Consider the following 15,721-nt stretch of genomic DNA (forward strand, 5'->3'; position numbering starts at 1 on the left):
AGCGGTGGGATACGAATACCCAGCTGTTTTACCTAGGTGGGATCCCTGCACCCGCCACACAGGTTGCCCTCCCCAGCAGCATTCTAGTGACCTATGAGGGGCACCCTTGAAATGGCTTAATACTTCACTCCTGTATTTTGTCTTGTAACCCATCTTTATTCATCCTCCACATCTTGATGTTAATATTGCTTAGATATTTTTACAAGCAGGAGACTGCCTGTTGTACTTCTATGTTAGGGTTCTCAGCCACCATGGACTTTCCCCCACCCCATCTTTCTCTAGCTAGACCTGTCAACCTAAATCCACAAGGTAGGGTTCGACTCCGAGGCTCTAGCTCCTTAATACTCTCTGGGCCCATGGCCCTCCTTTTGTGCTCACTATGGCAACAGGCCTTCTGTCCCCCTTTCACGCTGTGTCCCTGGGTGCCAAGCTGTTGGGTCTTCTGCCTCCTCAGGCTTGGCCCCTTTTTTTTTTTATAGCTCAGGCTACTAGCCAAGATCCACCCACTGGGACCTGGTTTCAAAGTCCTGCAGCCAGCTCTGGGCCACCGGCCCTATATGGCTACACCTACTAGGGCACCAGGCCTTTTGGCCTTTTATGACTGTGCCCCAAGGCACTAACGAGGCCTCCTCCTCTCCTACAGCCTCGACCACAAACCACCCGGTTACTAGCCAAACACAAACAGTAAGTCCATGGGCAATAACCAAAAAAAAAAATGAAATTAAGGAAGGCAGTATGCCAGCTCATGTTTTCCATGGCTTTGTGCTTCTGCTTCCCTATGCTCCTTCTTGTGGGGCTGCCACAGCTTCTCTGGGAGTCATCAGGAGTTCACCTTCTGCCACTTTAGCTCAGCCCAGGGTTTTGATAGTTCTGGCCTTCCACCTTCTGGTTACCTGACCAGCTGGTAAGGCTCAGGTTTTAACTCCTACTCTGCCAGCAGGCTGTGCCCAGAAAGTTCTGGCTCTAGAGGGCCCGGCCTACTTTCTGGTAACAGGGCTAGGGTTTCCTGTTACATTCTTCTACATCCATTTTTGACCAGGACTTCCCAACAAATGCATTTACAAATGGAAGACCCTCATGTGACAGATGTGTACATGCTTGTCTGTATTTTCATTTGGGCATGCATGCCCCCCCCCACACACACACACAATGACTATCTGTGAATGAACCATCCAACTAGAAAAATGTCATTTTTTTAAACTCTGGAACTGTGTACTGAGGGAAAACATGAAATACCAAAAACTTTACATCTTTAAATGAAGACCTGATGTCTTTCTAATAGGCATGCTCCAGTTCATCAACTAGTTATTGTACTTTATTCTGATATGATTAGCTAAAATTAGATGGTCCATATTATGCAAGATGTCAAGAAGGATTACCTTCATAGTCTCTCCTGGCTTTAAAAATCTATGAATACTTTTATGTCATGATTCTGGAAATAGGGCCCCACAACAGATCCTCTTATTACCAAGTAAATGTGGTTGGAATTTTTACATGTTTTTTCATCAAAAAACATTGATTTTTTTCCAAACTGGACCCTTCAGGGAACAAATATACCAGTCAAAATGACAGGAAGAGAGACCAGTTGAGAATATCCAATACTGGAGATTAGAGCACCAGAGCCATGGGAAACTGATTGCAGTATCTCAGCTCTGAATCAAGCATGGTCCACAGCCCACATGACTGCACCACTCATTGACCTTTTGGCTGTTTCAGGGTGGGTCTCTCCCTGATTCTTCATGAAACCCCCAAGGCATTTAGAAGGTTATTAGCCCAACACAGAACATGCACACACAGACAGCAAATTCAAATATCAAATCTTTTTGAGAGACAGAAAAATTGTTTCCCACCTGGCTCTATTCCTAAATGTAATTTCAACAATGACTAATGTATTTTAGATCATTTCAGTCTGGTTTTAAAAACTGGCAGCTTACTAACCAGGAGGTATTACATCAGTAGAACTGTTGCTAGTGTAGACAGGAAGAAAGTTAAACTAAATGTGACATTCTTAATATCAACTGCAAGTGAGGCAATGTGCAGAAAAGGAAATATTGTATAGTGCATGGGCATCGTGTTGAAGAAGCTTTTGCAATTGATTTAATGAACTACCATTTCTCTTCCAGAACAAGATCTTTGTTATCACTCACCTTCAGGGTTGAGGGGAACATTTAGAACTCCTTCATCTGTCAGCAAGTCCACAACAAGGTTAACATTGTGAAGCTGTTGATAGGGAAAGGTGAGATCAATGGAACAGAAAAACAACTTTAACTACAGGTATACAGGGAGCACTTCAGTTCTTAAATCAGTATTTCTGAACCTTTTTGGACTTAAGGCACCCCTTACAAAATGCCCATTTTTAGTTTTCACTCATTTTTGACTGTAGAAATATAATAGAGCAATTCATTTGTTGCAAAGAACTCAGGAAGACCACAACAGGTCAGAAACTTTTCAGTGCTGTACAATGGATTCTTATTTGAAATATCTGAATTTACCTCGAGAATCAGGTCTGCACACCTAACTGTGCTAACATTTCATGGCACCCTGCAGCATCTTTAAAAAGATCTTAAGGCAACCTATGGTGCCATGCTACCCTGGTTGAGAATCACCGTCTTAAATAATTGAAATGATAGTTGGGATTGGTTCTCAAATATTTTTTCATGCTGTTTTTGGTTCTGATGGCATGCCTGCTGTCTCTTTTACCAAATGAAAAAAGTAAAACCAAGTTTCCAGTAAGAAATGACCTTATTTACTCAAATATAAAAGATGACCCCAATTATAAGATTACCCCCAATAATGAGACTCTATATGGAAAAATTATAAATTTGATATAAATGTTCCAGGTATAGAATCTAATTATTGGAGGTTTGTCTGGAATTTTCCCCCTTCCCACTACTACAGCAGGAGAAATAAATCTGGGGGATTAGGTAGCCCCTTTACCCTCTGCTCCCCCCCTCCAACTTCTTTCCCTTGCAGCTCCTTCCTCCCACCTTTGTCAGACCCTGCTTTCCCTGAGCATAAGAAAATGAGGAGTAAATTAAAAAAAACAAACAAACTTTGAAATAAACACAGCTGTAGTAATTTGCATAAAGTACCCATAGATTTAGTTAATCCAGAATTAACGTATTTCAGTGTTTTTGAAACTGTGCAGGTTTTAACACTCCATGAACATACTTTTAAGTAACACTTTGGCATCTACTTTTATATAATACAAATATGCATGATACTAGTCCAGCCAAAAGGGTTACGTTTTACCATATAGTTCATTGGGTTGGGCCATGGTGACGCACAGCTCAGCATGTGTGTTCCCCAGATATCCCCCTCCCCTACAAAAGGATCCACGTGCTAATTAACTCCCCACTCATGACTGGGTGTTCCTGTCACAAGTCCTGGGATCCTCTATAATTTTGTATGCAGATGAGGCACAAGACAACCTGGTCTGGCTTCACCTCGGAGGGCAGGGCCACACTAATTGTATACAACAGCTGGAGAGAGGAGGCAATAGAGGGATTCTCGGTGAATTCTTTGGGGGCTATTTGATATTGTTTGCCAGGCATTTAAAGCTAATGTAGAAACAGGAATCATTGGACATGGGAAAGAAAGACACAGATCAACTGTGGGAGCAAAGGGGGAAGTAAAAAATGTATTCATTGTAGTAGCTCACCTTGACTTGAAAAAAAGATTCAGCACTGAGGTGGACTGTGCTAATGGACACTACCATGTATCTTATTCAGATGGCTTGTACCAACCTATTCTTGTGGTAGGTTCCCGTCAGCACATGGGCCATGTGTTTTAAAGTCATGCTCAGCGTTGGCTACATTTAATCAAATTCATAGTCAGTTTCCATTACTGAGTACATGCTGCTTTTGACAGCAGTTTAATGATAAGCAATGCATTTAATTAGGTTTTCTTATGTGTATTTGTGAGATGAGGAGTGTGAAGGAGTGAGAAAGAGCAAACAAAAGCCCCGAGTTGCCTTATATGCTGGGCACGGGAGGTCAGGAGAAAAAAAAGCAGCCGGCAATAACAGACAGGAAAGTTGACAGTCACCCTGGTGGCTAAGTGCGGAATAATAGGCTGACAGGCAATATTATGATCTAGCAGCAGAGAACTACAAGTGTCATCTGGAGAGGCTAGGGTGGGGTAAAGGGGAGGTTTTGGAGCCCCACAGAAGGAAACAGGGATTGAGACTGGTAGGATCACCTCGGGCATTGCCTCCTAGCAATATAATAACATCAAAGTCATGGCAGGTGAGAAAACATACGATAGACTTCCTGGCAAACCAGGTAATCCAAAGCCAAGGTCCACCCTGTCACCGCCTGTAGGAAAGCGAGCTAAGGGCAGTGGCAGCAAGCCCTACAACACCTACAGTCATCACAAGGAGCTCCCTCCCTTGCTGATTAGAGAAAGAAGAAGAAATGTTTTATTTAATAGGAATCTTTCATTTAGAAGCCTCTGAAAATATGCTAAATGTATGGCTAACAAAGTATTTTTTTCTAGTTGTGTCTTCCCCTGCCTGCCCCAATTTAATATATTGGTAACATATATGGGGTAATTCTAAGAAAATATAGTTTGCAGTAAAGTTTCTCATTTTCTGTGTAAAATCATAAAGGTTTGAAATTTTTGGCCTTAAAAGTGTCTAGACAGTATTAAGTATTATATTGTTGATGCTACCTCATGTTATCTGTAAGAGATTAAATGCATAACTGGGAATCAAGCATTTACAGTTCCCATGTACTCCCCTCTTGGTTAGCCATCTCTTTCCATCAGAACAACTATGTGGGAGCATGCATTTATCTATTGGCATTAAAAAAAAAAACCCAACAGAACAGTAGATTTTTGATTAGTTAGATCTAAAACCCAGATTCTACTCCCAACTTTGAATCATTGTAATGTAGGTTGGGTATTTACATTTTTACATTAAAAGATCCTATTCCTTTAAATAAAATGCTCTGGGAGGCAGGGGTGGGGGCACTTTAATTGGAGCGACTCCCAGAGTCTCTCTAATTGAAGCAACTGGAGCATCACATGTATCAGCATCCCTGTGCTGGAAAATGGCATTGGGCACTTTAATTAAAGTTCATCGAACAAGCTTTAGTTAACATACCTCCACCACCATTTTTCAGGGCAGAGACACTAATACAAGTGGTGCTGGAATCTGCTCTGACATGCTGCAATTACAGCGCATTGAAGCAGCTTTGATATCCGTGTATAGGAGGCCTATAGTACAAAAAGCAAAGGCCTCAAAAAATTATCCTTGGAAAACAGCAGAAGCCAGGAGTGACACCCACACCTTTTAACAACTCCTTGCTTCCTCATTCATTTCACTGGCTACTGATCAATCTGTCCTTCAGGAGGTACATTGTACAGCACTGACATAATGTTCCTTATTATCTCTCTATAATTCATGCTGAAATGACACTCTATATAAGCCAAGCAAGAGTTGTATTTCATTCCAGACAGATGCAACACCTTTGGGTTGCCACCTGGTTTTGTGATTAGAAGCAGAAAAAACAGTCTAAACCTAGATTTGAAGTGTTCACCAATCAGATAGCAAACATTAAAGGATTAGAGAGCTAGAGAATTGTAAAGCTACAAACTGCTTAAACTAGAATGAATTAAAAAAAAAAAAAAAAAAAAGATTACTTAGTGAAATCACCAAGTAAAGAGGAAGATGTTTTCTTCCCTTCTCACCCAGTTCCTGAGGACCCTGGCAACCATTACACTTAAGACAAGATTGACCAGTTAACTGTGTCTTAAGAAGTGACCTGGCCATATGTTCAGGCAATTAATGACATGACAAAATTGGGAAACAAGTCACCAAATTATTCCACAAAATATGTCAAATCATGCCTTAAAATGAACATGTGGCAGGCTCCCTGGCCTAATGCTGGCTTCATGAGGGATCTTAGTTGACAGACCCCTTCATGTCAACAGGCTGACAACCCTGTGGCGCAGCGCAGCCCTAGATGGAGCTGTCCCACACTGTTTTGAGTAGATCACTTAGCCTGAGATCAACATTATTGAAATGAAATTTCTTTAGACATATGGTATGGTAGTAGAATCAGTCTCACCCTCTAAAGAAATTTCATTTCAATAATGCTGATCTCGGGCTAAGTGATCTACTAGGCTTACTTTTGAATTGTTAGTCAAAGCATTATTTACTCTTTCATTTCTTGTACATGAAATGATATTAAAAATCACACAATGATAAAAAGAACTCTTACTACCCTAGTAAGCTACAATGGTCCGAGGCTAGAAATAAGAGGCAATATTTCTGGGTTCTAATTCTAACTCTGCCACTCAATTACTATATGATTTATCACTGTAAAGTGGGGGAAGAAGCCTCTTACATAATATTTGTGTGATGTTATTAATTAAAAGGGACAATTTAAAAAAATCTTTTAAAATATTTTGAATAAAAAAATATTCATTTGTTCAGTTGTTTTCATGAGGCACTCATTTTTTAATTAAATTATTTGAAATTAAAATGTTTAATTTCTGACTGAATAGAACTGGATGAACAATTTTCACAGGAGGAGGAGAATATTGAATTGGGGGGATTATCAATTTCATTCAAATTAAAAAGCTGTGTTTGAACTAATTTGAAAGAAAATGGTTTGTTTTGAATATTTGTCAAAGCATCAGAAGATCTAACAAGTGGTACATTTCCCCCCCCCCAATTTCTCAAAAAGCTATTTTTCATTGAGAAAATTTGGACAAAAAAATTCAATAAATGCAAATTCATTTAGAGATGTTTGGGTCAAAAGGTTGTTCGTGAGTATTTCTTCTGTTGTAATAATCTTTTGGACATTTTCATTATAAATATGCAATCCTGGGGGAAAGCAAAGAGTGGTTATATTTGCAGTGTGGAAATGGATCTTTTTTGGGAAAACCTTACTTTTAAGCTGTAGCCAAAAGAGGCTTCCTTTGCTGTATGCATAAAATTAATTGATGCTTATTTTTAGGTACCTGGCTTGAATATAGCCTGAGTCAGAAGTGACCCAATGTCAGAACTATTCAGAGGCTCATATGAAATAGTTTAACAACCTCAGTTTAGTTTACAGTGGGAAGACTTCCACATACAAAACCCACCAACCAACAAACTAATAGTAACGGGCAATTCAGCAGCATTGTACACCAGTGAACACTGCACTGGAATTAGTACCGTAGCAACTAAGTTTGACACTTGGGGCAAGCCTGCAGCAGCAGCCTGCCCTCGCCCTGCACACAGGTCCCAGGGGTACACCCACCCCATGCTTGCCTCGGAGTGCACGCAGCAGCAGAAGTCACCTTCCCCCAGTCCCTGCAACCCCAAGATGAGCTGCTTGTGGGAGGGGAGGGAGGGGGGAAGGGGTGTGGGAGGGCAAATCAAGGCTCCTGTGGTGAGGGAGGAGTGGGACTTGTCCCAACAAGTGCTGCCCAGTCAGAGCAGGGCACGTGCAGGATGGAGCTGTGGCTGATATGCAGGGAGTAGGGGGTGGCTCCCAACACTGTGCACACCCTGGGAGGGCATGGTGGGGGGCATGCGTCTGCACAGGTCTGCATGGGGCAAGGCGGGGGGGGCTGCAGCTGTGGACTGGGGCCAGGGCTGTGCCAGGCTCTTCCTGGTGGGAGGCTGAGCCAGGCTGTGCTGCTCGGGGTAGGTGGTGGCAGCATTGGGAGAGGGATTGTGGTGGGGCTGCAACCACCCCAAAATTTGCTGTAGCCCCCCCAACTCCTCCCAGCACTGCCACCACCTGCCTTGAGTGCAGCCCCAACCCAACTACTCACCTGCTATGTGCTGGGAAGAGCCTGGCACAGCACTGAGTCCCAGTCCACAGTGAGCCCCAGCCCACTGCTGCAGCCCACCCTGCCCGTGCCCCACACTGATCCAGGGGCACACGTACCCATGCCCTCCTGAGGTGTACACAGCAACCTGAGCTTGCACCCCCAGATGAACCACAGCTCCATCCCATGCCCAACCTGCCTCAGCTGGGCAGTGCCTGCACCAGCCCCTACCCCAGCCCCACTCCCTCCCTCACCACCTTGATCTGCCTTCCACCCCTGTCCCTTTCCTTGCTGCCTACATGCTGCATTGCAGCTGCACACATGCATGGGGCATTTATCAGCCAAATTACTGGCCACCTCAGGCCAATTTCCAATACACTCTATTGTCTTCATATTGTTGCCAATCCAATATCAGACCAATGTATTGGTACACATCTAATAAAAAGCAGATATTTCAGGAAAGATGCTCATGAGAGGAGCTATCACAGAAGGCAGGAGAGCGTGTGCTGCATGCTTGTACAGATGGCACCTACACTGGGGTAACAAACCAGCACAATTTTACCCATTTTCTCCCACTGGACTTGAGTAAGTTACACTGGTATAGATGTTTATGCTATGTGTCCATTTTTGGTTTACACTCAATGTAAACACATCATCTATCCCAGACCAGGGTTCTCAGCTTGGCTAACCGGTTCACTTAGTGCAGACAGGGATATGATTTCAGCTCATATCTATAGCACAGCTCTGGAAGATGCAATAGGCTTTGTATAGGCTCAGCACTATTGTGTCAGTTCTGTGAGTAAGTGAGAGATTCAGTTTCTAGGGCTGTCAATCTAACATTGCTTTCATATTCACACAGGACACATCTTTGTATTTGCCCTGTTAATCTTACAATAGCTTGCATTTTGTGGTCATAGCTGGTTTCAGTACAGCCTTTAAGAAGGGTCTCTCTGTCAGCTTTCAAAGCAATTTATATAGCATGAATCTCCTGTTTGTTGACAAGCCTGCTATCCAGAAAACATTTCTAAGCATGTATAACATTATATACACATCAGTAGAACCAGTATTTTCAATTATTCTCTTCACTAGCATAAAGAAGCAAGTGCATAAGGTGTTTGCAGGTTAAGTACATAAAAATAACCTACCATTTCTGTTTCAGAACTTGGGTTTAGGAAGAAATCCCTTAAATTCAAGAAAAAACCTTGAAGTTGTCCAATTAACAAGAGTAAGATGACACCATCTGCAAACTATAATAAATAATACATAAAGATGTATGTTATATTAAACTGGCCTTTAACAGTTCCTGAATTAAAAGATACTGTATATACCTGAGTCCAAGACAACTTCAAATTTAAGACAACCCCCAATAATGAGACTCTATACACAGAAAATTTATAAATGTTATAATTTTTCTATGAATAGAATCTAATTATTGGAGGGTCATCTTAAATTTGTCCCCCCCCCACTAACACCACAGTGGGGCAACCAGCAGCAGTGGGGCAGGAAGTGAGGGAACAGGTGGTAGGGGCATCAGGTGACCTGAACCCTGCCACTCCATCACTTCCCCCCCATGTGGGTTCCCACCCCTGTGTCTGCATCCCCTATTGGCTACCCTGGCTGCCACCTACTCCACCTGCATCCCAACTGGCTACCCCAGCTGCCACCTGCCCCACCTCCCAGTTGGCCCAACCTGCTGTCTGTCTCCTGCATTGCCTGCTCCTCTGCCACTGCTCCGTTGGATTCAGAGCTAAAGCCAGAGCCGAGGCCAGGACTGGGGCAAGAGCCACTGCTGATGCAACTATTTCTACCTGGTTGGGTAGACAGCAGAGCCAGCATGTGCTGTGTGCCCTGTGCCAGAACAGACTGAAGCTAGAGCCAAGATGGATGGTATGTGGCAGTGAGGCAGAGACAGGAGTGGGTTGGTGGTGACAAGAGGTGGTGGGAGGAGCAGAAGCTACAGCGGGGGAAGCAGGGGCTATGGCTCGAACTCGGACTCTGAGCCTAGGGGTGGAGTTGGAGCTGCAGCTGCTGCTTGTCCTTCCCCTTCCCCTCCCCATGCTTGTACTCAGATCCAAGACAAAGGCCTTTTCCCCCCCGCCATACTGAGTGGAAGAAAAAAACCTTGCCTCGTATTTGATAAATAAGGTAAATGCTATTCTATAGAAAAACACTAATATAGATTAGTAATTAAAAATATCATAATTTAGTTCTCAGAGCCCTTATTTATACAGTATTAGAGCCCTTATTTTTACTTGACAGTAATCCTTCCAGAACTTCCATTCCTATAACTCATCCCCATCAGGAAAAGTCAACAGAATTATAATGGCTTATGCTTCAGTCTTCAGCCATCAGCACAAATCACTGGAATTATCATCACATCAGTGTGTTTAATTAAATAAACAAAATGCTAGTTGTGGCCTACACTGCTCTAAAATCTTTGCATGTGCATACAGAGGAAGAAAAACAAACAACACAAGAAATCCCCCCAATTTAAGGGGATAAATGAATCCCCTTAATTTATCTCAGTGTATCAATTCTGTACTCCAGAGAGCACAAGCCTGTTCCTTCTATGTGCACCCAACATAGCTAGTCACACCAAAGGAAATGGGGTAAAGGAGGCACAGCTACAATTCCATCTCTTTTCACTGACACAAGCACACTGGACCCATCCACACTGATAGTGTAATGTAAACTTCTCACATATGAATTTCTAAAAACCGTGGCCTAGAATTGAATAAATGGCTAGTAGTTTTGGATAGGTTAAATTGTGGGGGCTCAACCTCAGGTACTTTAAAGAAGCCTGATTTTCAGATTACGGTTGATCAACCCTCTATAAGATATAAACCTCCTTACCACATCTCAAGTAGGGCACCCCTAAATCCCTAGTCACTATTGACAATAGGCTTATTGGGCACCTATACATGTGCCCAATGCCTGCTAATCAGAATTAGAATGCGTCAGAGTTAACTGAATCTTCTGAAGCCTGCTAATTAGGATGCTTCAGCAGCCTCAGTGTCACATGTATTCAGGAGCCCCAGGCTTCAAAATGGCAGCAAGGGTACTTTGACTAATGCTTTTTCACTGAGCTTTAGTTAAAGCACCTCTGCCACCATTTTGAAGCATGGGATGCTGAATACACAAGATGCTGCAGGCACTTTAATTAGAGTGGCTCCGAAGAGCTGCTGTAATTAAAGCACCCTCCTCCCCCAAGGAACACATAGAAAGATGCCTGTCATTTCCAAAGTAAGTCAATAGAAGCTGCAGGGGTTCAAACAACTTTGAAAAGCAGACCCTGTATCCCTGAAACAAGTGTACTGTATTCAATACCATACACTCGTTTTCAATTGCTTAGCATATGGGCTGTAAAAAATGCTACAAGACTGAAGTTTGATATGCTTTACCTCAGGCTAGGAATAATTTTATGTATTTTTTGGCAAGGTTAAAAATACAGGAATTTTGGAGGTGAAGGGAAATACTAACATAACTGACAGACAAGTTAACATACAGCAAAAAGTACGTTACCTGATTTTCAAAATCCTTCACATTTAATCCTAATTTTCCAACATGCTTGTTGACAAATTGCAAAAATACCTAAAGAAGGAAAGGGAAGAGAGAAAAAAAATGTCAGTGAAGTCATAAATTATATCTTACAGTGTAAATGCGAGCGTCCATTTAAAATACAAGTTACCTCCTTTACAGCTTCCAATTTGTCAGGAGCATGGGTGAATAATTCATCAAAAGCATCAGTATCTAGGCAAAATATTTCACAAACGTTATTAGAGATTATTTGGAATAGCTACCAGTTGAGTGGTTAAGGGAGGTTGAAGCAGTTGCTTCACGCTACTAAAAGGAAAAAGCACCTTGCCTCTGCATTCAGTAGAGAAGATGGATCTTCACTTCTCTGTGCTTGGAATCTTATGTCAAAAAAGTAGTTTGTTTTAGTCATCTCCCCTAATTTTAAAATGCATAGGCTGTTGTGATTTGTCTGTCACCAGCCTGAGGCAGTAGGAAAGGTGAAGGAAATTCTGTGGTTTTTATGGTTCTTCTGAGCTTCATACCCATGAACAAGTGTGACCAAAAAAAAAAAAAAATCAGCGAAGAAAACTCTACATCACTGGGCTCTTCCCTACCTCAAATTTTGATTGCCATCAATGAGACTTCCTACAAAAACTGAGGGGAGAGAATGGCCCCAACTTGAGCGTTAAAAATATCTGCCTGTAGATGAAGATTAATCAATTTTACAGTACAAAAAGACCAGCAGGTATGTCTATACTGTTTCTGTAAAACTCTTGAGAGCTTCACCAAGCAGTGTGGCCATGCCCATCCATGCCAAACCTAGAAATAAGGCCTTGAGAAGACCTCCTCACCATCAATGTCAAGGTCTCATTCTCCATTGTGCTTTAAAGCTGTAGTGAGAGGAGCCCCCAAGCTGACTTCACTGCATCATTTCTGGGTTTGCAGCACAAATATTGCTTGGCTGAGCTGCAGCAGGAACACATAGAGGTAAGGGCAAGAGCTTATGGAGATGGCTAGGAGGCTCCTAGTTCTGGACATGACCTAAAACTGCATTCTGCCATGGATGGGTGGCCTGGTGGGGCTCCTGGTGGTGTGGGAGCCCCCAAGAAATGCTAGGCCAGTTTCCACCCCAGTGAAAAGGCAGGTTGGGGGACCTTAACCCCAGCCCCCACAATTCAGTGGGTACAAGGGCCAGGCACAGCTATGGCCACCTGAGCCCTAGGGGGTGGAAGACCCCAGAAGAGGAGTGGGGCCAGGCATGGCTGCAGCCACCTGAACCTGCAGGAGAGGAAGTTCCCAGAGGCCCCTCGTCAGGTCCATATAACTATCCCTGGAGAGAGAGGGCAATTGTGAAGGCCCTGAGAGGGCAGGGATGTAGGTGGCTCCACACAGAGTAGGGTTGAATGGGAGTAGACCTGAAGGGCCAAATTGGGAGTAAGCCTGAAGGGCAGCGCAAAGGCCAGCCCCGTGGGTAGTTGAGTGTGAGGATGATGAGAAGACCCCAGGGTGGGGGGGTGGTATAGAGGCCCTAGAGTGGGCATAGCAGGAACCCCCTGTGTGGGGAGTAGGCCAAGGTATGTTTTCAGATGCCTGAGACCATAGCTGGGGCTAAGGCCGAATAGGGGGCTCAGCCAGGAAGCTAGGGGTGAATCCTGATTCTGGTAAATCCTCAGCTGAGAGGAGGCTGAGTGTGGGTCCAAAATTACAGCAAGGGAGAGCACAATGACTTCCTGCTCCAGGGAGGGAGGGAGAGTCCCTGTGAGACATAGGAGCACCGGTTGTAGTGTGAGGAAACATCATTTGTGTGCGTGTCATCTGTGAGGCTTGGTTGGAGCTGCATATATAGGTCCAGGAGAACAGAGCCAAAGGGCAGCCTCCCACCTAATTAAGACACCAATTATTAAACAACAAGGTGTGGCAGGAAAGAGATGTAGGCAGTTAGTCCAGAAACAGGTGGGCAGGCTAACTTCTGACCAGCCCTAGGTAGACTCCCTGTTACACAGGGGAAAATGGAAATGCTTTTAAATGCTAGTGAATTCTTACCCTCGTTTTCTGACCAGGTCTAATGGGAATCTTGTACGTCTTCCCTTCATGACCTTACAACAACATTAATTTGATCCAAGATGAACAAAGCCAAGGGCATTATGCCAGCATAACTACAAGGAATGTCTGGCTTCCGTGGTATGGGAAGCAAGTCCAGCTTTGTTTAGGAAAGAATACCAGTTAGAATTACCAGCTCTGCTAGATCAAATGGCTCCAGTGTTGAATGAGCTCCATTGGGTTTCATTTTCCCTGTTGTTGGTGCAGTATTATTATGAAACCAATAAAAACTACAGCAAATCAATTGTATGGCTACATCTAAAGCCTGCAACATTCTTGCAAGCTAGAGTACACTCTTCTGAAGCAAACCTTTGCAATAATACAGTTCTTTCCTTATTTAAGCAAGATGCATTAAAAAACAAAGGCATTATCTTCCAGAGTGATTTCAAGGTTTATTCCTATGACAGATTAACCCATGGAAACAGATAATTTCTCACTTTTGGCTAATGCTTCTGTTTAGACTGAAGATCACTTAATGGAGTAAGTGATAAATAAATATAGATGCATCACGGGAACTGCTTCATCCAATATATAAGCATTAATAAGAGCTGAGCACAAGTGTTGAAACAACCTAATCTTTTCTTTGGGAAGGAAATGTACCCATTTTACAGAGGACCAGGCCAGCACATCAAATGCGTCCTCAAAATAGAGCTAACAGGGTGCCTAGGCCTTTTTTTGCTCTCTGCAGATAGGTTAAATTTAAACTGAAGCGTTCTGCTGGTGCAATCTGTTTTGGATTGACTTGCTTTTTAAAAGGTAGGTTGTCAGGCACTAGCAAAATTTCAGATCACTGCTTTGCAAACTATAGAAATGAGACCTGAATGCATCTGGCACCAAGTCAGAGGCTCAGTTCTGCAGCCCTGATGCAGACACATACGGCACTTTTACACATGCTCCAGGGGTAAGAGTTGGGGGGAGGGGAGCTTTAGAGTGGCTCTGAGAGCTGCTCTAAGTAGAGCATTGTAGTGTCTTGTGTATTAGTGTCCCCATGATTCAAAATGGCAATGGGGGTGCTTGAAATAAAGTTTGTTTAATGAGCTTTAGTTCAAGCACCCCTGCTGCCATTTTGAAGTGTGGAGATGCTAATCCATGAGACATGGAAGCTGGCTGCTCTGTGGTAATTACCACGCAGTAATTACCAGGTAATTATAGCACGTTGGAGCAGCCCAACAGTACGGCTACAGGCACCCATAGTTCAGAGTGATGAATGGTATTCATTTCCTTTTATCTCACCAATGCTTCGTCTCCTTTGTTGAAACTTCTAATAGCCAAAATGGATTAGGTTCTTCTGTGGCATAAATCAAGTTGAACCACATTGGGCCCAACTTTGGTCTCCTGCTAATATTAACATCGCAGTCATTAAAATCCACTGGGATTAGTATCACGATACATCAGGACAACAGCAATCAGAATCGAATGTCTATAGAATGTACTAGAGAACCACTAAATTTTGTCATAAGAAAACTTACTTGACTGATCTTCTAAAGTCTCCCTAAAGATAAAATAAAACGAGAGCATGAGGGGGGGGAAGATAAGACATGCAGCAAAGCTAATCCTATTCATAAGCAAAGCATATCTGTGCCACAAGGCATCCTGTGAAGTAGCAGATACAGTACAAAACCTCACCAGCTGTATGCCAGAGATAGCTTTCCAATAGGCATTTTTAAAGTACACCGTGTATGTGTGTTCTTGGAAGAATATAAGGTTTTATTTGGCACACAGAGCAATAAACATTTATTTTATAAGCACAAATCATAATACACTTCTCCAACAAGCTGGTCCTGATATTAGAATTTAAAGAAAGATGTACTGACATGAAAAATAATAATAGTTTGATGGAACTATAAGAGGGAAAACTGTTTCCAGTTCTTGGAAAATTCTCCACATTTTCTTAATATTAAAATTGTATCCCATTGTAAGCTTAGGTAATAAATCAAAGAATCTCACAAACTAGGCAAAACTTAAAAATTATTTTCTTTAATTCCACATGAAAAAATGCCTAATGTTGGTAATGTAATAATAATGCTAATAAATTCATAATAGAAGTAAACCAGGTTTGGTTTATGCTGTTGCAGTTTTAATCTTGGCTGTATAAACCTAAAAAGCTTGGCTTACAAATATGATGACATTTTTTAGATCTTTCTAAGATCAATTAAAACCTAGTAAGGACTCTACAAAATGAATAAGTGCTTTTGCTTCATGCAATAATTCTGTCAGAATAGAGTTTCCTAAGCCTAACAAATACTGATACAAATTATTTTACAGATTGTAACTGAACAGCAATCAGACAAGTACTACTGTTATTCTTTTGGATAACTTCAGTTTAATATTTAGGTTT

At 42.5% G+C, this 15,721-nt stretch overlaps 1 protein-coding gene across 5 annotated transcripts in view; it reads right to left on the bottom strand.

The window, feature by feature from the left end:
• The window catches only part of PARVG (parvin gamma), a 40,854-nt gene that overhangs the window by 4,112 nt on the left and 21,021 nt on the right, over window positions 1-15,721 (bottom strand). For all 5 annotated transcript variants that reach the window (XM_019544322.1, XM_019544319.1, XM_019544321.1 and 2 more), the window contains 5 exons: window positions 14,853-14,875; window positions 11,456-11,517; window positions 11,290-11,358; window positions 8,913-9,014; window positions 2,148-2,220 (listed from right to left, as the gene is read on the bottom strand). In XM_019544322.1, the coding sequence (XP_019399867.1) occupies window positions 2,148-2,220; window positions 8,913-9,014; window positions 11,290-11,358; window positions 11,456-11,517; window positions 14,853-14,875 (329 nt within the window). The remainder of the gene's footprint in view (window positions 1-2,147; window positions 2,221-8,912; window positions 9,015-11,289; window positions 11,359-11,455; window positions 11,518-14,852; window positions 14,876-15,721) is intronic.

Source organism: Crocodylus porosus, unplaced genomic scaffold (assembly GCF_001723895.1).
Source record: "Crocodylus porosus isolate Cpor-Errol unplaced genomic scaffold, CroPor_comp1, whole genome shotgun sequence".
NCBI classification, from domain to species: domain Eukaryota; kingdom Metazoa; phylum Chordata; order Crocodylia; family Crocodylidae; genus Crocodylus; species Crocodylus porosus.